Source organism: Branchiostoma lanceolatum, chromosome 3, assembly GCF_035083965.1.
Source record: "Branchiostoma lanceolatum isolate klBraLanc5 chromosome 3, klBraLanc5.hap2, whole genome shotgun sequence".
Classification (NCBI taxonomy): Eukaryota; Metazoa; Chordata; class Leptocardii; order Amphioxiformes; family Branchiostomatidae; genus Branchiostoma; species Branchiostoma lanceolatum.
In genome coordinates, this window is record NC_089724.1 from 32,920,164 (window position 1) to 32,940,399 (window position 20,236).

General features: G+C 42.0%; 1 protein-coding gene across 1 annotated transcript; it reads left to right on the forward strand.

Moving 5' to 3' along the window:
• Positions 1-8,012: 8,012 nt before the first annotated feature.
• Positions 8,013-10,459, forward strand: LOC136429563 (zinc finger protein 845-like). The gene is made up of 4 exons (XM_066419397.1): positions 8,013-8,623; positions 8,810-8,965; positions 9,152-10,213; positions 10,369-10,459. The coding sequence occupies exons 1-4, from the start codon at positions 8,013-8,015 to the stop codon at positions 10,457-10,459; spliced, it is 1,920 nt and encodes a 639-aa protein (XP_066275494.1).
• The last annotated feature ends 9,777 nt before the right edge of the window (positions 10,460-20,236 follow it).

Genomic DNA, 20,236 nt, shown 5'->3' on the forward strand with positions numbered 1-20,236 from the left:
CAATAAAATGGTCACATCCAACATGGCCGCCCCCTTCCTTGGATGCAAAAACAGAACAGGTTTTGCTATCGCAAACCTGTAAATAGCAAGCGGTCGAGGGAAAGATAATTAAAGATATCCTGTAATGGAAGAGAATGTCATAAGTATTTGTCCAACAAAGGTCCCACAGTTTGTGGATAGTGAGCAAGAACATATGTTGTGAGGACCTTGGCTGGGAACAAAGCAATCAGCTGTCAGATGCTCAGCTGCTGAGTACCTCAGACTCCTTCGGTAAGGCTTAAGTCCATCATCGGTACACTTCAATGTTAGCTGAGACAGGCATGATGGATACCCATTGTCCCTTGTTTTTTGTTATCTCCATGAAAAAAGGCTTTTTCATGGAGATACTGTTTTGCTTGCGTTTGGTGTTTGTGTGTATGTATGTGCCACCGGACACTTAAAGTGACCATAACTGTAGAACCTGTACATGGATTGTAATGATTTTTGGTATGTGGATGGGTGTTAGGAGGAGGAAGGTCAAGGTCGATTTTGGGCCCCCTGGCATGTGCGACTGGAACTGCAATGGCGTATTTGTTAAAATCTTCAATGTAGAAGAACTGAAGAGTGGATCGACAGATCGTCATGTTCTTTGGTACACAGGTAGGTTAGACCAAATTTGCATAAGAAAGGAGGTACATCGTTTGCATGGGTGTCGTCGGATGCTTTAAGTCAGCATAACTGTAGAACGTGTAGATGGATTGTAATGATATTTGGTATGTGGGTATGCGCTGGGAGGAGAATGGTCAAGGTCGATTTTGGGCCCCCTGGTTTGTGTCCCTGGAACTGCAATGGCCTATTTGTAAAAATGCTCTAAAGGGGTATAACTGAAGAGAGGAACAACAGATTTTCATGTTATTTGGTACGCAGGTAGGTTGGACAGAGATGTACACACTGAAGTGCAAATCATGCAAAGTTAGTGTGTTTGCGTGCGTGTGCGCGTGTGTGTATGGATTGGTCACCGTGTGTGTATGTATGTGTCACCGAATGCGTAAAATCAGCATAACTATAGAACGTGTAGATGAATTGTAATGATATTTGTTATGTGGGTAGGTGTGGGGAGGAGAAAGGTCAAGGTCAATTTTGGGCCCTCTGGTATGTGTCACTGGAACTGTAATGGCGTATTTGTCAAAATCTTCAAAGGAGAATAACTGAAGAAAGGAGCGACAGATTTTCATGTTATTTACTTGGCAGGTAGCTTAGAGAGGGTTGTATACAATGAAGTGCAAATTATGCAAATTGGACTTAAGTTGCCTAAGTAATGGGGAAATCTATATTTGCAGTTTTGGCCATTGTAGCACTACTAACAGCTGTTACTAGCTATTGATAGCGAAAGTGGGTCACTGTGGAACCTGAGCCCCCAACATGTGGCCGGGGGTCATACCATTGAGCGATATAGGATGGGGGGAACAGGTTTAATAAAAAAAGTTTCATGGAGATTTTGGGTCCTAAGACTCTTGTTAGCTGCTGTGATGCAACGAAGCCCATCACAGCAAGGAGGTCATATAGTATATATAACCTCATTGATCACAGTTATGTCAAAATCATGTGACATGTTACTTAATACTAAGTATGTGAATTGATATTAATTCATCATTTGGTTATATCATATAGGAACTGGTTCATCACAAGATGGACTCCAAGCATGCAGTCCAACATGCTAGATACAGAAGAAATCAGCCTTGCCTGTACCTTACCAAGAGTGCATGGAAGAAGTGAACTCAGATGCAGTCGGAGAATGGGGAGAGGACGATTTTACACATATTTCCACAGCATATACTACTTACGTTTAAAATGTGGCGTGCCATCATGGGAGTGTTTCAGACAGTTTAATGTTACTTTGAAGTTTCTATTTTCAACCTCGGTTAGCTTGAGGAATGAATCCACTCTACTATATACTTTCTATTTTCAACCTCTGTATTTGAAATCAATTGTATCTGATAGCTTTTAGACGAAGAGCTGACCACAAAGGCTTTCATTTCTTGAGTAGAATATGTAGAACATGTAGAAATTTTTGGTCCAAGTGCACTATACAGCAGTAAATATTACCACCATGATGTGATGGTGCTAATTGTAATACATTTTAGAACAATTGTGCTTTCACAACCCCGATTTACCGACATTAACCTGCATATGCAGAGGTGCTTTGAGTGTGTGGATGTCCCTCAGCCTGTCTTAAACGAAATGGATTATTTAGACACACAGTACTTCCGTATTGTATTTGATAGTTTTTGAACTTAGAAATGCATATATGTTGAAATATCAAATAATGTAACATTCAGGCTTTCCCAAAACTTCCTGTCATTGAATAATAATGTTTTGGGTATCCTTAAATTAAGAATGCATGCGTATTCATGAATAATCAACCATTCTATCAAACTTTGTGTGCTTGATCTGTACATATTCGTGGCAAATACAAACATATTCAGAGTCACAATATGTCAAAGATTGCAGAAAGTCTGTATGTTGGATCTGTCTGTATCCGTGGCAAATACATACTGTGCGTATCTGTCAGGATCTTGGGCAATTTCGTGCAATGTACGGCCCCATATCCGTCGAAAATTCCTATTTTCCTCCGGATCTGAGGTTCCGGATCACAGTCCGCCTGTATCCGCCTATATCCGCCATTTTCTTTTAAAAAATACAGAAAAATCCCTGTACGTATACGTCAGGATCTGTGGCATTTCCGTACAGTGTACGGCTCCGTATTCGTCGAAAATACCTCATTTTCGGATTCCTCCGGAAATATTCCCGATCCCGGTGCGGAAATTTTCGGACCCGTTAGGTTGGATTCGTCAGTATCCGCCAAAAATACAGAAAAATTCCTGTACGTATCCGTCAGGATCTGTGGCATTTCCGTACAGTGTACGGCTCCGTATTCGTCGAAAATACCTTACTTTCGGATTCTTCCGGAAATATTCCATATCCCGGTACGGAAATTTTCGGATCCGTTACGTCGTATCCGCCTGTATCCGTCAGTATCCGACAAAAATTCAATAAAAATTCCGGTACGTATACGCCAGGAAACGAGGCCATTTCGTGCGGTGGTTGTCAGCGGATATTTACATTCCATTTCAGCCAGCAAAGAAAATTCAGGTATAGAGAATGATAAAACTCGTCTAACTCGAAGCGATTCATCAATATATATAAATGTCATCTCGTACCTAGGTCTTTGACAAGGCACTAAAACTTGTGAATGGTAAAGGGTTAAATACCTAGTTCAAACGAAAGTCTGACCTCCTCTCGGAAGAAAATAAAGCAAAAAGGGCACATATACCTAAAACGTTTTGTTGCAGATGCTCTTGTACTATCCTTCCCCTGTGTACAAATAACGAACCAACCCTTAGGAATGCAATTCGTTGCTGAACACTGAATTAATAACATATAAAGTTTATATTGCAAACCTTTATCTGATTCGGAAAATATAACTACATCGTCTGCATATAACAAGCACGATTCGAATAGATTATGTAGAGATGGTAGTGTGCATTCAACATTGTCGAGCACGTCAACAAGGTCATTAATGAATTAACTACACAGCGTAGGGTTTAGATTACAGCCCTATCTAGCACTTTTTCGGTAACAGAAGGTGGCGCTGGGCCAGACGAGGTTTTAACGCACGTCTGAGGTTTGTTGTACATACATTTGACAAGCTTGTAAAAGTTCCCCCCTATCCCTGACTTTGTAAAGTTTCGTAAGTTATTTCTTAAAACCCCAGGTATATTTTTACAAAAGCGGTGTCCTCCCCTACTGGCTAACAGACAAATTCCTCACTAAGCAAAGCAAATGTTTGAAGGGAGTTGGCTACGGAGAGAGGGTCAAATTCCTCGGTTGCGAATTTGACCCTCTCTCCGTAGCCAACTCCCTTCAAACATTTGACTCTATTTGGCCAATTTCTACTATTTTCCCAGCGACCGGGGGAGACTGGTAGAGTCTACTAAACTAAGTACGAACACGTGCTTGTAACTGTTAGAACGACTTGAAATTATGTTCATATCCTATCGCCGCTGGAGTCAGCTGTCATGCAGTGCACCATTAAATAAATGACAGAAAATAAACGTTACCATGGTACTTATTAGAAAATTATATCGCAATCTTGGAATCATGTTATTAGTTTGAAAACGAATACAAAATCAATGCAGTAAGTTTGAATATGTCTTGCACTTTTTTTTCTGGCGGCGTTTGTGTACAATCTGTTCAAGAGGATATTCGCTCTGGTTCCTGTGGGGACGAGGATACTGTAATTTTTGTTTCTTTCACTAATGTTCACAGCTGTTTCACGGCCACCTGCACCGTGAACGTATCATCACTTGTGATAAATCTGTCTTTATTTCTTATGATTCCTTCACACATCTGTTCCGTAAATCACTTGTCGCCACCATGAAGTTAGAGTTCAGTGAAAATGTCCATTTTTCTTACGCCGTGAAATTTGACTACCGTCAAGATAAAGTGAATTACAGTGTTAGCGTGGACACCTTAGCCTGGGTGCCAGACCACCGCGTTCCTGGCGCTAATCCTTCGGCCGGGGAAGCAACTCACGCCGCCGCCACAGTTAGCACACGGCCCACTAATTAGCTCACACGCGAGATAGAAATCAGAGTTCGGCTGCCAAGCGCTCCCGGGTGCCAACTCTATGCCTACTGTACTAGGTCTTCCCCGCCCAAAAGGGGTTATCATCGCATCGCGCGAAAGGTCTGGTATCCAGGCTACGGGCGCCTAGACCCCAGCTCAGAAGAAACATTGAAAGCCCTTTTTGGTGTTTTTTCTGGCGACGCATCAGGGGCGGAGCCTATTGTATAGTACAGCTTTCGGATTGCCAAATATTCTAGGATTTTCGTGAACGCATTCCCTAGGGAAGTACCTTTTGGCAACACCTTGCGGGTACGGCCTTTGTATAGCGGGGTCGACTATTGGTTAGGGCATAGAAAAGGCGCTAGTTTGTATTCACTGTTATAGTGGCAATCCCGGGGTGGCTATGACAAGTCAGACTTCATACTTGTAGAATTTGTTGTCAAAAACTACCTTTCTCCATCTTTTTGTCTTCTGGACAACCGGGAGATAGTGGAATGGTTGCGAGAGGTCAAATGGAATGAATCAATAGCTCTGGCTCGGGGGTTTTTCCCCGGAGAATAGCTGTATAGAAGTTCTCGTAATCCTGTTAGATGAGGATAAGTTTTCTCGGTCAGAATTTTTATCTCCGTGAAAAATGGAGATATTGTTTAGGGTGTGTCTGTGTGTCTGTCTGTTTGTCTGTCTGTGTGTCTGTTTGTTTGTGTTTCCGGACTACTGTAGTCAGCATAACTCAAGAACCTCCTGATGGATTACGATGATATTTGGTATGTGGGCAGGTGTTATGAAGCCGAAATGCAAGGTCGATTTTGGGCCCCCTGGTATGTGACCTTGGCACTGCAGCAGAAATTCCATTTTTGTATCTCTTGACCTGGACGTGCTGTGGTCTTGATTTTTTTGTGGCAGATAGCTTGTGGTGTAATGAAGACGTGGTGTGGGGTTGGGTCCCCTAGCAGCTTACTCTGGAACTGCAGGGGCGTTATCGTGAAAATCTTCTAAGGAGAATAACTGAACAAAGGAACAACGGATTTCCATAATATTCAGTATACAGGTAGCTTAGACAGAGAAGTACACAATGAAGTGCAAATTATGTAAATAGGGACTTGATTTGCATAGCTAATGAGGAAAATCTACATTTTGCAATGTTTACCATTACCAGACTTAAGTACATGTAACATCTGCTGGATACAAAACGCTCTGCACATTTCATATTCTCTTTAAGCCTCGCTGCATGCAAATCTAGGGAACATTTTCTCATGTCAAACCCTTGTAACGTACACTTTATATCACCATTTGTGCTCATTTGTTACATAATCCATCCAAGCGATCTGAAGCGGTACTACAGACAACACTCTTAAAGGATTTGTTTTCCAACCATCGGAAATTCAAGGTTCAATGCAAAATATGACAAAATTACGTTACATGTAATGCTACCGACGTCAATTCAGAATAAACCTTTCTTCAAATGTGACGGTATTATCGATCCTTTGATATTGATTCAGTACCATCCTCTGTGGACAGTAGTGCCGAGTTGCCGTAACGGTTACGACGTTTGGCTCAGAGCCCAGAGGTCCAGGGTCCGACTCCCCCGATATGCCAACGATGTTGTGCCCTTGGGAAGGCACTTTACATCACAGTGCTTTCTTCTGTAGTTTCATAATTTTTTGGCCAAGAACATTAAAAAACACAAAACAACGTCTCAACTCGTTCATCACGACTCGCGCCCTTACACGACCGATCCCTCCCGTAACCCCAGGAGGAACTATACTGCAAGTTGCCACCAGCCATAACGCCTCGGCGATACCCTCACAAATACCCTTTTCTGATCAAACGATATCGACATCATCTCTACCAAGGCTAGACGATCTTCTGGATTGCTATGTGCTATAAGGAAGACGATATCGAAAGACCTACTTCTCACACTATACACAACAATGACAAGCCCAAACCTGGAGTATGCTAGCCTCCGTTGCAGGCTTTCCCACTAGCGATTTTACAACTTATTGGGTCCAGTTTTTAAAAAAAAAAATGGCTGGGGGTCGTATCTGTCGTAACAGCGTTACAGGATGTCAAGCAGATACGGGGCGTCAAGCTGATACGGCCCCAGCCAAAAAAGCTGGATCCGATAAGTTTAAAAATCGCTTGTGGGAAAGCCTGCATCGGAGGCTAGAGTATGCACATTGTCTGGTCTGGTCTTAACTGAAAACACAAATGCCTTCAAGTGGCAGATGTTGCGATCAGATGACGCATTTCTTTGCAGCGGCTGGCGTGGACAGTCCACCACTGGAGGTAACGTTACCAATTTTAGAATATATTGAATGTATTCCTTTATAAAATGTAATAGTTTTATTGAGAGTCACTACGCTTGTGGAAGGATTGACATAACAGGGAATATCACCTATTCAAGGTGAGAACTCGGAGCAGGCTGTAAGGTTTGATCCACTCACACCTTTACTCTTTTCGATAATTGCTGTGGGGTCTTTATGTGCCCGAGGCGTGGCTCTTTGGTTGAATTTGTTCAGATCGACAATTAACTTTACAATATACAAAGATACAAGTGCAGCTACTTTCCTGTGGTCCTTATCAACAAACATACTAGTAACTTGGCAAAACTGGTAGATACAGTCATTGAAATAGGTCACGGATGTGTGAGACAACGTTATACAGAGGTGGTCGGCTGTGTCAGCTGAATGTTTTGAAATTTTCAAAACATTGGGCTGTGCCGGGAGGTCGGTAATGGGTTGGGTGGTAGTTGGGAGTAGGTCGCTAGTGGTCAGGGTGTGTTTGGGGGTCAAATTAATCTAAAACTGGTCAGACTGCTCCGGACCTATCGCCTCGGTTGGCTGGTGGTCGGGAGCCATGTTTTGCTACGTGTAACCGGGGCTTAACAGAAATACTCCTAACTTTCCCACGGTTCATTTGCATTTTGCTGCCAGCACAGTTATATGTTCCTCTTCTTACAACGTTGTTCAGATATCCCCTGATATATGTAGACTATCTGCAGATGCATAGTTGCTCCCTAAATGTAGAGATTATCTGTGTTTGTGCGATGGAAATTTTCAGCATATTTGTTGTTGTGGGACACACTTTTGCCTTTTTGGCAATGTTCTGGGCGATGTCTTGCAACCGACATCCGTATGAACCTTTACAGGAATGCGTTACCAGCTCTATTGAAATGTGGATATATAAAAGACAAGTCAACGTCATTTTCACATGCATAATTCTTAGAATGATAATGACGATCTTTCTTTTACATGGAACTGAAAGTAATTCTTATTACATATTTATTATTATATGACTTTTTTATATTAGACACAAGGGGACAAAAAAGTCTGGGAAGAATTCGTTGCATAATGACTCACACCAAAATGTGCATATCTTCGTTCCCCAATAGATTAAAGCAAAAGATGGAAGATCCCAGCAGCATCTATGGACAACACGGAACAAAATATACTGGGGAAAAACCTTACATGTGTGGGGAGTGTGGATACAGAGCAGCTCAAAGGTCAGCCCTGTCCCGACATGTGAGAATCCATACTGGAGAAAATCCCTACAAGTGTGACCAGTGTGACTATTCTGCAGCACAGAAATTCAGCTTGGACCAACACCATGTCACTAAACACACTGGTGACAAACCCTACATATGTGAGGAGTGTGGATACAAGACAGCTAAAAGGTCTAACCTAGTCCAACATGTGAGAATCCATACTGGAGAAAAACCCTACAAGTGTGACCAGTGTGACTATTCTGCAGCGCAGAAATCCAACTTGGACCAGCACCATCTCACTAAACACACTAGTGAGAAACCCTACTTATGTGAGCTGTGTGGATACAAGACAGCTAATATCTCTCACCTATCCAGACACGTGAGAATTCATACAGGGGAAAAGCCCTACAAGTGTGACCAGTGTGACTATTCTGCAACACACAAAAGCAACTTGGACCAACACCATCTTACTAAACACACTAGTGAGAAACCCTACGTATGTGAGCTGTGTGGATACAAGACAACTCAAAGGTCTCGCCTATCCCAACATGTGCGAATTCATACTGGAGAAAATCCCTACAAGTGTGACCAGTGTGACTATTCTGCTGCGTTTAAATCCAACTTGAACCAACACCATGTCACTAAACACACTAGTGAGAAACCCTACGTATGTGAGATGTGTGGATACAAGACAGCTAATATCTCTCACCTATCCAGACACGTGAGAATTCATACAGGGGAAAAGCCCTACAAGTGTGACCAGTGTGACTATTCTGCAACACACAAAAGCAACTTGGACCAACACCATCTTACTAAACACACTAGTGAGAAACCCTACGTATGTGAACTGTGTGGATACAAGACAACTCAAAGGTCTCGCCTATCCCAACATGTGCGAATTCATACTGGAGAAAATCCCTACAAGTGTGACCAGTGTGACTATTCTGCTGCGTTTAAATCCAACTTGAACCAACACCATGTCACTAAACACACTAGTGAGAAACCCTACGTATGTGAGGAGTGTGGATACAAGACAGCTAATATCTCTCACCTATCCAGACACGTGAGAATTCATACAGGGGAAAAGCCCTACAAGTGTGACCAGTGTGACTATTCTGCAACACACAAAAGCAACTTGGACCAACACCATCTTACTAAACACACTAGTGAGAAACCCTACGTATGTGAGCTGTGTGGATACAAGACAGCTGAAAGGTCTCGCCTAGCCCAACATGTGCGAATCCATACTGGAGAAAATCCCTACAAGTGTGACCAGTGTGACTATTCTGCTGCACGGAAATCCAACTTGGACCATCACCATCTCACTAAACACAATGTTGAGAAACCCTACGTATGTGAGATGTGTGGATACAAGACAGCTAATATCTCTCACCTATCCAGACACGTGAGAATTCATACAGGGGAAAAGCCCTACAAGTGTGACCAGTGTGATTATTCTGCAGCACAGAAATCCAACTTGGACCATCACCATCTCACTAAACACACTAGTGAGAAATCCTACGTATGTGAGATGTGTGGATACAAGACAGCTAATATCTCTCACCTATCCAGACACGTGAGAATTCATACAGGGGAAAAACCCTACAAGTGTGACCAGTGTGACTATTCTGCAACACACAAAAGCAACTTGGACCAACACCATCTTACTAAACACACTAGTGAGAAACCCTACGTATGTGAGCTGTGTGGATACAAGACAACTCAAAGGTCTCGCCTATCCCAACATGTGCGAATTCATACTGGAGAAAAACCCTACAAGTGTGACCAGTGTGATTATTCTGCAGCACGGAAATTCAACTTGGACCAGCACCATGTAGCAAAACACTCTAGTGAGAATATCTACGTATGTGAGCTGTGTGGATACAAGACAACTCAAAGGTCTCGCCTATCCCAACATGTGCGAATTCATACTGGAGAAAAACCCTACAAGTGTGACCAGTGTGATTATTCTGCAGCACGGAAATTCAACTTGGACCAGCACCATGTAGCAAAACACTCTAGTGAGAATATCTACGTATGTGAGGAGTGTGGATACAAGACAGCTTACAGGTCTCGCCTAGTCCAACATGTGAGAATCCATACTGGCGAAAAACCCTACAGGTGTGACCAGTGTGACTATTATGCAACTCAGAAATCCAACTTGATCCAACACCATCTCACTAAACACACAGTTGAAAACGCCTACATATGTGAGTAGTGTGGATATAAGACAGCTAAAATCTGTAACCTATCCCAACATGTGAGAACTCATACAGGGGAAAACCCTACAAGTGTGACCAGTGTGACTATTCTGCTGCACGGAAATCCAACTTGATCCAACACTATGTATTGGAACACACTGGATAGAAGACTTACATATGTGTGGAGTACGATTACCGTGCCGGCGTCACGGGGGGGGGGGGGGGGGGGTTAGTACAGAGCGGACGATGTCCCGTTCCCCAAAACTAGGTTCGAAAACTCAAGCTATAACTTATCTGTATTTTGTCAAAAATTTCCCGCGGGAGCATGTCGCGCCTTTGGCGAAAAATATGTCTGGAGGGCGTCACATCAAGCTGAAACCCATCTCTGTGTGTTTCTTTTAGAATTGAAAAAAATAAGGTTAGCAAAAAAAGGTTGGCTTGATTATGAAATCTTCGTGGTCAGGAAAGATGACCAAAACTGAACACACAGAGCATGGCATACCGAATAATAGATTTTTCTCTTCATTTTTGTTCTTTCACATCTTCTTCTTTGGAATCGAATTTGGAATATGACATAAGTATCCAATTTTCCTAAATTGAATTTTACATTTTTTTTAACGGATCGACATGGCCTAATCACATCCGAGTCGTGCCGTTAAAGATGACACCAGCTTCAACCCCGTCAAACTTTAAACTTCAACATGCACGTTCCCGGATGTTGGAGTTACGAGAAGCATAATTCTTTCGATGGAAAGTAGTAAACTGTGATTAAGGCTGATTGATTTAAGTCTCGACATGGGACTTGTACATCTCACGTTTATATCCACTCTAATGGCCCTTAAAGAGGCCTTAGATAGTCGATGAGAAACTTACCCCGGGTTGCGTCAATGCGAAATGGTAGAGGCGAAAATTACGCTTCCATCGGGCTCTAGTAGTGTAAGTGATGAATAGGTAAATACATTAGTATCGAATAATGTTTTTGACCTTAGAACTAGTAACTGCGGTATAAGTGATACGTTTAACTCGACATATTTAATTATTCATATACTTAGATTCATATACTTAACTCATGACTGCTTCAAATTTTATCCAGTTGCTTGAGTTATTATTTATGGCGTTATTATTTTTCTTATTACCTGGATGTCTAACCTTAATCACCGTTTTCATATACTTGTACATAGGTTAATTGCTTTGTATCCAGGTGATTCCTTGCATGTATAGTTGTAGAAGACCTAACGAAATTCGCTGTACTTTTGTTGTAGAAGACCTAACGAAAGTCGCTGTACTTTTGTTGTGTCAATAAAGATTGTTGTATAAGTTTAGGTAAAGATGGTCGCATCGGCCGATTAATCTACTCTACACAAGAACCTGTCTAACGGTAGCGGTAGCAGACAAGCAGGTTGATAGTTGGCGGAATTATGTACCCGGGTGGAATTATGTTAGTTGATGTTACATAGCTTAATCATTGACTTAAGAATAAAGTGTATTGATTGAAGTTCGTAGTGTTTCGAATAACTAACATGTAGTTTGATCTGAGTGATTGTCAGGAGAGAAAGCCCATTTCGGACTCCTTATGGTTATTTTACTTTCTCCAATGTTCGTTACTGTTCCATCAACTCTCGCGTGGATTACGACGTGGTTTGCCGTTACGCTCCCCTTTCCACTAGTAGTCCATGGCCCAGACAGGTTTTTGCCACCGAGAGGGACAAGTGCTATCATGGATTTTTGGTATCTGCAGTAACCAAAGTTAATTATAAGCCATGATAATCATCTTCCATGAGCAGCTTTCCTTGGCCAAGTCTTGATGATGACTGGAATTCATAAGTATCCAAAATGGCTTGTTTAACAACGTTCCTGTGAGAAAATGCTATTTTTCACCGTTTACATGGCAACTGTTATAGACATCTGCGTACCTGTATTTCAAAATGTGTTCAAATGTACTTAACAGGTCTTTGTATGATATAAACGTATAGAAAAACCCATCAAATATGGTTGATATGAATTGAAACCACATTGAATAACTTAAACGTAGACGTTTTTGTCCGTTCTATGGCATTGAGTGACGTCACTATATCACGTGATAATTCCTATAAAGCTGGACATTTGACATCGTTGTCATGCAATGTGATAAAGTAGAGGAATCAACCTTTTCAAAAAAGAAGGTCTCCCTTTGTCCCTCTGTTTAGTACCAAATTGCTATTTTGACCCTATCTAGTGACAAACTGCTATACCCTAGTCCCCCTTCTATCTACGTGTATAGTGTATGATAGATTCCAGGCAGGGGACTGCCGACAGTTCAGTAACTGTTCACTAACCCTTTCCTGTAGGATCGACATCAGTTGTTACGAATTATTTCTAATGTTGATTTGAATACTGTAAATGGATTTAAGTTTACGTGGTTTTTATTTCGGAGTAGGGGAAACTGGCGTTTTCGCGGTGGTTTCAAGTTCGCGTTTGAAACAATAGTAGTGCCACAGTCATAGGTGGACAAATTTTGCGGTCACCTAAGGTTTAAGGCCCGCGCTGAAAAGTTCACCGCGAAAGTAAAACCAACGAAAACAGTTCTGCATTTACAGTATATGGATGACATCCACAAACGCATCAATTTTTGTAGCCTCCCTTGCAGACTCCTCTCGACAAGGCACGTTTTTGTCTGCCTCGTCCTCGTCCGGTCCGTTTAAACTAAGGCCAATGGTATACATGTATACGTATACATATATCTCCTTCGTCTTTTATCCCTTAGTCTAGATATTTGAAAGTTTGGGCACAACACAAGATCTGGACATGGATAGATGTGAAATTATCAAAGTGATGACTTAATTTGCATAATTAATGAGAAAATATTCATGTTTTTTTCTCATATTTCTAATTAACGGGAACCTCATACTTGTGGCACATGAAGGTTTCGTGAAGGTTAACATAGTAAGATGTAAATCATGCAAATGAGGACCTACTTTGCATCATCTTCACGTCGCCGGTGTGTTTTATAAACACCACTCTTGTTAATCCTTGTGAGAAGAGCTCGAGGGTGCCCGTTCCGAGCCCGTCCCGCTACCATAGGCGTAACCTCGAGCTTAGTGCTGCGTACCGGTACCGTGTACCGGTACTGTACCGTAAAAATGATTAGGTACAGGTCCAAAATACTGGATCATGAAGTACCGGTACTGTACCGATAATACACCAAGTATGTGCTTATTTTGTGGCTAATCTCCTGACCTCATGGCCTCATGCAACACCAAACGTGACCAAAGTGACACCTTGGAACAGCATAACTAATATGCAACAGATCATTCAGGCAGGCTGGGAGTTTGATAGCAACGCCAAGGGAGTTTGGCGGTAGGAAACCTAGTTATTTTCTTTGAATAAAGATACTGACAAGTTGTAATCCCTTCTAACCTTATCGAAGGCTTTCTCGAAATCTGCCACAAAGAGCAACCCTGCTTTTTTATGTGTGCCATAAAACTCCATTATTTCTAATATTCTTCTTATACTATCACCAATACTTCGCCCTTGCAAAAAACCTGTTTGGTCATAGGATATTTGGAGTTTCCTTTATCACAACCAGGTAATCTCACCTGCTGACCTTTCGAACCGAGACGAGGGGGGATATAAGCTCAGCCACATTTGGGATTACGTTCTCGCCGCAAAAGCGCACCCTACATCGGCTACTTATAGCGGTGAGAAGCAGTACTCCAGTCAGAAGCTCTGAAGAAGGTGTCTGACAGACACCGAAACGTCAACAGGTGAGATTACCTGGTTGTGTATAAAGAAACTCCAAATATCCTATGTTCTACCAACCTGATGAAATTATTTTCGGCTGTTTGGTCATGTGAAACCAAATGTGGCATACAATATTTCATGCGAAGGCCAATACATTTTGATGATATTCGAACATCACAGTTTAATAATGTTAGTGGTCACCATTTTTTTTAATACTTGAGGGTTCTTTGTCTTGGCCTGTGGAATCCTGTTTCAGTAACAAGGAAATAAGTCCTTAATTTTGAGTTTCAGAAAGCTGGCCTAAGCGAAATGCATAATTGTATGTAACTAACATAGGTTGTTTCAGAAGATTGTAAAATGTCGTATAAAAATCAATTGTTAGTCCATCTAACCCGGGTGACCTCCCGGCCGAAAAGGAAGAAATTGCTTTTTTAAGCTCTCCTTCTGTTATTAAGCCTTCACAGCTATCTCTTTGCTCTTCTGATAAGCTAACAGGTGCTGATTTAGGAAAATGAGCTTCAAACATATTACTTTCTAAAGGTGTCGGAGGTTCTACAAAGGAATAAAGACCAGAGTAAAATTTCACTTGTTCACTAAGAATTTCTACTGGATCTGTTTTTTTCTATACCATCGGAGGTAATAACTTTTGTCATGTTTTTTCTAGCTTGATTTCTTTCAACTAGATTCATAAAAAGTTATGAACATTTCCCCCCATGTTCCATCCACTTTGCCTTTTGACTTACAATCAAGTTTGTTTTTGTTTGATAAAGCAATTCTAATTCACGTTTCTTTTTTTGCAGGTCGTGGAAAACATCATTGTCAAACAATCGGTCTAAACTCTCTTGCAATTGATCGCAATTGTTAATGGCGAGTGTTCAGCACCAAGGACAGGTCGCCTGCTTGTGAGTGGACAACTGGCCTAAATATATATTTTTGCCGTCTACTGTATGATTGGTGTTTATCTAAAAATCAAGAGACTCACAAGCAATCAACAATCTGCGTTAGAATTGAAAAAAAATGTAACGGAGTCCGTTGAAGCACCTATTTCATGAATCAAAAGCGCCGCCTAGCATTCCTTACCAGTACTAGTACTAGTATCTACCAGCGTCGTTCATTCTTATGGATCAAAAGCGACGCCTAGCAATCCCAAATAAAACTGCAATTTTTTTACCATCATCACTTACTACACTAGAACTGCATTTCTTTGCGTCAGTCGACGTTCTTAAAGAGTATCTTTTTACACCTTCAACGCTTTAGAAATACACGAATACTATACCGACGACAAATATGTTCGTCTGAAGTAACCTTTTTAATGTATATAAGCTCATAAATATGAATATTGTGATGTTTTTTTAAAATCTGGTACACTGGAATGTCTGTAACGTGCTTCTGAAGGTGTAAGAAATATAATGTAATTCAGGGTGTGTCGTCAGACATGCCTGCAAGGTTGGTTTCAGATTAAAGATTGATTGAATACCGGACTCACAATGTTTCATATAGACCGATTGTATGGATATCCGTACGACTCCGGGTCGTGTCACAGGAATCCGTATATAGTGACCGCGACATTGATGGCTCCGAGGGAATTCCCTTCCCTTCTCAGGGGCGGTTTATTTGGTCATCAAAGATGGGAACAATATGTATCAGTCACAGAAACAGAAAACGGGCATCAATGACAGGTTTGTTAGTATGTGAATAGTGTTCAGTACCGAGGATAAGCATGCTTGTGTGTGCATAGAATTCAGTACCAAGGACAGTTATGTTTGCCTGTGTGTCGATAGTGTTCTGTAGTAGTAACAGGTATGTGGATAGTGTTCAGTACCAAGGGCAGGTGTGTTTGTGTGTCAGACAGGTGTGGTGTGCAGCATCAAGGACATATGTGTTTGTGTGTCAGGCAGGTGTGGTGTGCAGGGCATGTATGTATGTTTGTGTGTGTGTGTGTTTGTTTGTGTGTGTGAGTAGTGTTCAGCATAACGAACAGCTTTTATTTTGTTCGAACATGTTTGTGCGTGTATATGTGAGTAAAAGGTGCTAAGCACTAGATACAGATCAGTTGCTTGTGTGCGGACAACTGATCTGATTTAATATTGAGAGTAAGAAACTCACGAAACATAAAAACTTGTGGCATAAGTGAAAGTATACGTTATGCTACAGTACCTCCAATTAAACCTCCTTGGTACCTCTATGTTCGTGGATCAAAAGCGTCGCCTAGTAATGTTTACTAGAACTGCAAAGTAGTTTGCGGTAAGCAGTCTTATCACGTTGAACGCGTTCTCTGAGTGGCTGGTGTGTTGCAGTGATGACCTTTCTCTCAATTTCTAGGCAGTGTGTGCCAGGCCGTAACTTGAAATTATATTTCTAAAGAATATACAATGTTACTTGATTTAAATTATAATTATCCTGGATCAAAGCGACACATAACAATGTTTACAAGTACCATAGTTTGAGCCAAGGCGTCGTATGCTTGCAAAGCATCCTGCTGTCATAGTATGAATTGTCAGGCGACGCCTTTGATCCATGAACATATACATAAAAGTGCTATTGCAGGAAAACCTTTTACTTCTGATAAAAAGTGTCTGTCTCTCTGTTCGGGTGAACACGATAACTCGAGATTTAAACACACACCTTTGGGCCTATTGACACTCTGGTGTATGTTCAAGCCCGTATGAGTTGCTTATTAACATTTAATATTTGGTTTGAATAAAGTTTGCGGGGAAGAAAAAGCAACTTATTTGTACTTTGACCCACAGCTATATGCAGTTTGGTTATCGAACAGGAAAAAATTACTTCTTCGGCCGCAAACTGTACCTAAGCCAAAAAACAATAAGTAAGCAACTTATACAGACTTGAATATACGCGAACGGATCCTTATAACTGAGCTGTAATCAATGCTTTCCTTTTAGATCACCTCAACATCCAAGAACGCGACCAAACTATTTTGTTCTTGTTTAGACTAAAGAGAAACTAAAATCACGTAAATTTTTTTTTAAAATATTAAGGCAATGCATTTGCCATACGTGCCAGGTTGTCCCCCCATGAGAATACCAGTCTTTGCTTTAGCAGAAAAAACAGAATCGGATAGCTGCATAGACGATGCACACTTTATTCACATTTAAACGGGAAAACAGCAGAGATGCAAGGAATTAATGAAGATTGAATAAGTTCCCACCAAAGGCATGCAAGAATACCTAGATCAACATATTTCTATTTTAGACCATCTGTATGATTGTCTTTTGTAATGTCTTTTTAAGTTAGTCCTAATCACTACACATATCTTTTAAGCGCCAATAGTTAACACCAGTTATAGTCAGTGCTACACACCGAAGATGTATATATAAGATACAGTCTTAAGTTTCATGTTTTATTGTATAGTTCTACATTCTTCCAATAGACAAGCAATTAATTATTGGTGCACTATAAATGTCTGAGTCCTTTATAACAAATTACTTCAACCATCAATCAGCACGACATAAAGCAAATGCAACATAGAACATCAATATTGGCGGCTATTGAATGAAAATTCCGTGCAAACAGAAAGTAGATTTACTGATTATTCATAAAGGTGTTCATTATATAGATACTATATACTTGGAGTGTTTGTGGCTACAGAAAAAGAAGGTCCTAAAAACTGCTACAATCTTCTTCACAACTAAAGCAAAGACAGAATCGTAATTTTTGCTCATCGACATGCACACCGCGAGAGCCTCAAATTTTGTAGTTTTTTTCTTTTTAACTAAAGTTGACCATTAGACATACTATTTTCCAAACACCTTCTTTAAAGTTTTGCCATGGTCTTTGCGTACTTTCCAATCAGATGATTGTGGTCTCGTGTGGCGTAATGGCAGGTTGTTTGGCTAAGAACCAAGAGTTCCCGGGTTCGAATCGAGAACGCCGCCGATGTTGCGCCTTTGGGAAAGGCACTTTAAACAACTTTCCACACACCACACGGGTATAAAGATAGGTCCCTGACTTAGTTTGGGGAGGCGAAAGGCGGTAGAAGGATAACAACCATTACGACTTTAGAAAGGTCTATAGGACTACCCTTACCTTATCAAGCGCACTGTTATATGTGTACATGTGTGCATGGCAAAATCTTACGTACACTTCCTTGTCCGTCCAAAAGAAAAATGCAAAAAAAAATCAGATATAGTTTATCATCTACCGCTGCACATGAAGGATATTGCTTTCATGTACTTTTTATACATAGATACTAGATTCAACACAGTCTACCTCACTTATGGATCCATTGGGTTTCCCTGATTCATACCTTCTGCATAATTGCTGTTGTTCGCTGAGTTAACATTTGGTGGTGCACTGTACAGGCTACAAGGTGCAGCTGTCGAAAATGGCCTTCTGCATCCAGTAGTGTTGGCTAGATCTTCTTGATCTTCGCCTCCTCCTACAGAAGTTGTGCCGTATGTAGAGTTGACTAGATGCACCTGATCGCCTCCTCCTGCAGATGTGCTGCCGTATGTGGAGTTGGCTAGATGCTCCTGATCGCCCCTTCCTATACAAGTTGTGCCGTATGTAGAGTTGGCTAGATGCTCCTGATCGCCCCTTCCAATAGAAGTTGTGCCGTATGTAGAGTTGGCTAGATGCTCCTGATCGCCTCCTCCTGCAGATGTGCTGCCGTATGTAGAGTTGGCTAGATGCTCCTGATCGCCCCTTCCTATACAAGTTGTGCCGTATGTAGAGTTGGCTAGATGCTCCTGATCGCCCCTTCCAATAGAAGTTGTGCCGTATGTAGAGTTGGCTAGATGCTCCTGATCGCCTCCTCCTGCAGATGTGCTGCCGTATGTAGAGTTGGCTAGATGCTCCTGATCGCCTCCTCCTGCAGTAGTACTGCTCTGTGTAGAGTTGGCTAGATGCTCCTGATCGCCCCTTCCTATAGAAGTTGTGCCGTATGTAAAGTTGGCTAGATGCTCCTGATCGCCCCTTCCAATAGAAGTTGTGCCGTATGTAGAGTTGGCTAGATGCTCCTGATCGCCTCCTCCTGCAGTAGTACTGCTGTGTGTAGAGTTGGCTAGATGCTCCTGATCGCCCCTTCCTATAGAAGTTGTGCCGTATGTAAAGTTGGCTAGATGCTCCTGATCGCCCCTTCCAATAGAAGTTGTGCCGTATGTAGAGTTGGCTAGATGCTCCTGATCGCCTCCTCCTGCAGTAGTACTGCTGTGTGTAGAGTTGGCTAGATGCTCCTGATCGCCCCTTCCTATAGAAGTTGTGCCGTATGTAAAGTTGGCTAGATGCTCCTGATCGCCCCTTCCAATAGAAGTTGTGCCGTATGTAGAGTTGGCTAGATGCTCCTGATCGCCTCCTCCTGCAGTAGTACTGCTCTGTGTAGAGTTGGCTAGATGCTCCTGATCGCCTCCTCCTGCAGTAGTGCTGTTGTGTGTAGAATTGACTAGCTGCCCATGATTGCCTCCTCCTGCAGATGTAATGTTGTGTATAGGGTTTGCCATTTGAGAGGAGATCTGATGCAGAGGGATGGGATGGCCCCTGTTCGCTTCTTGACGACGATCGCCCCGCATTCTGTACTTCATCAGAAGTAGCCGAGAGAAGCAGGTGACGGACATCAACATCAGTGCGCTTCCAAACACAGCGATGGTGATGTAACCAATCGGAAGTTCTTTGCCCTCTGCTGTCTTCAAGGTGCCGGTCTGTGTAAGGATTGGTGATACAGATGCCAGGCTGGACTTCATATAATATGTCTTTGTAGTTTTTAAGGTTGTGGTTTTGCTGTGGTACGACCCATCGGTGAGGAGAGTGTCCTTCTCAGATGTATGCAGGTTGTTGGTCTGTTGGTCTGTTGTGGTAGGCTGTGAGGGTTTCGGTTTATCTTTGGTAAGGGTAGCAGTGTCCATCTCAGAGCTCAGCATTTGTCGTTGAGCTTCTTCGGTAGTCATCATGGCTAATTCTGTTGTGGCAGCTCTTGCTGTTGACTGTTGACGCCCACATTCCGCCAGATGGGTAGATAGGTTTGATAAGAGGGGCTGGTTTGCTTCGTCTGGACGCTTGCAGTAAAAATCTTCACCTTTTCGACCCGAGAGAAAGAAGCAGGCTGAGCATGAGGAGCAGCGGGCGTCGACTCCCCTCTCCAGGCACGTTCTCTCGTTAAGCCCGTAGAATGAGCTCGAGCAGTCACATGGGTCGGGGTTTCCCCTCATATATACCACCGTCATTTGTGGCCATCCTAGCTCGTGCAGTGTACATGACACGAGTTTGT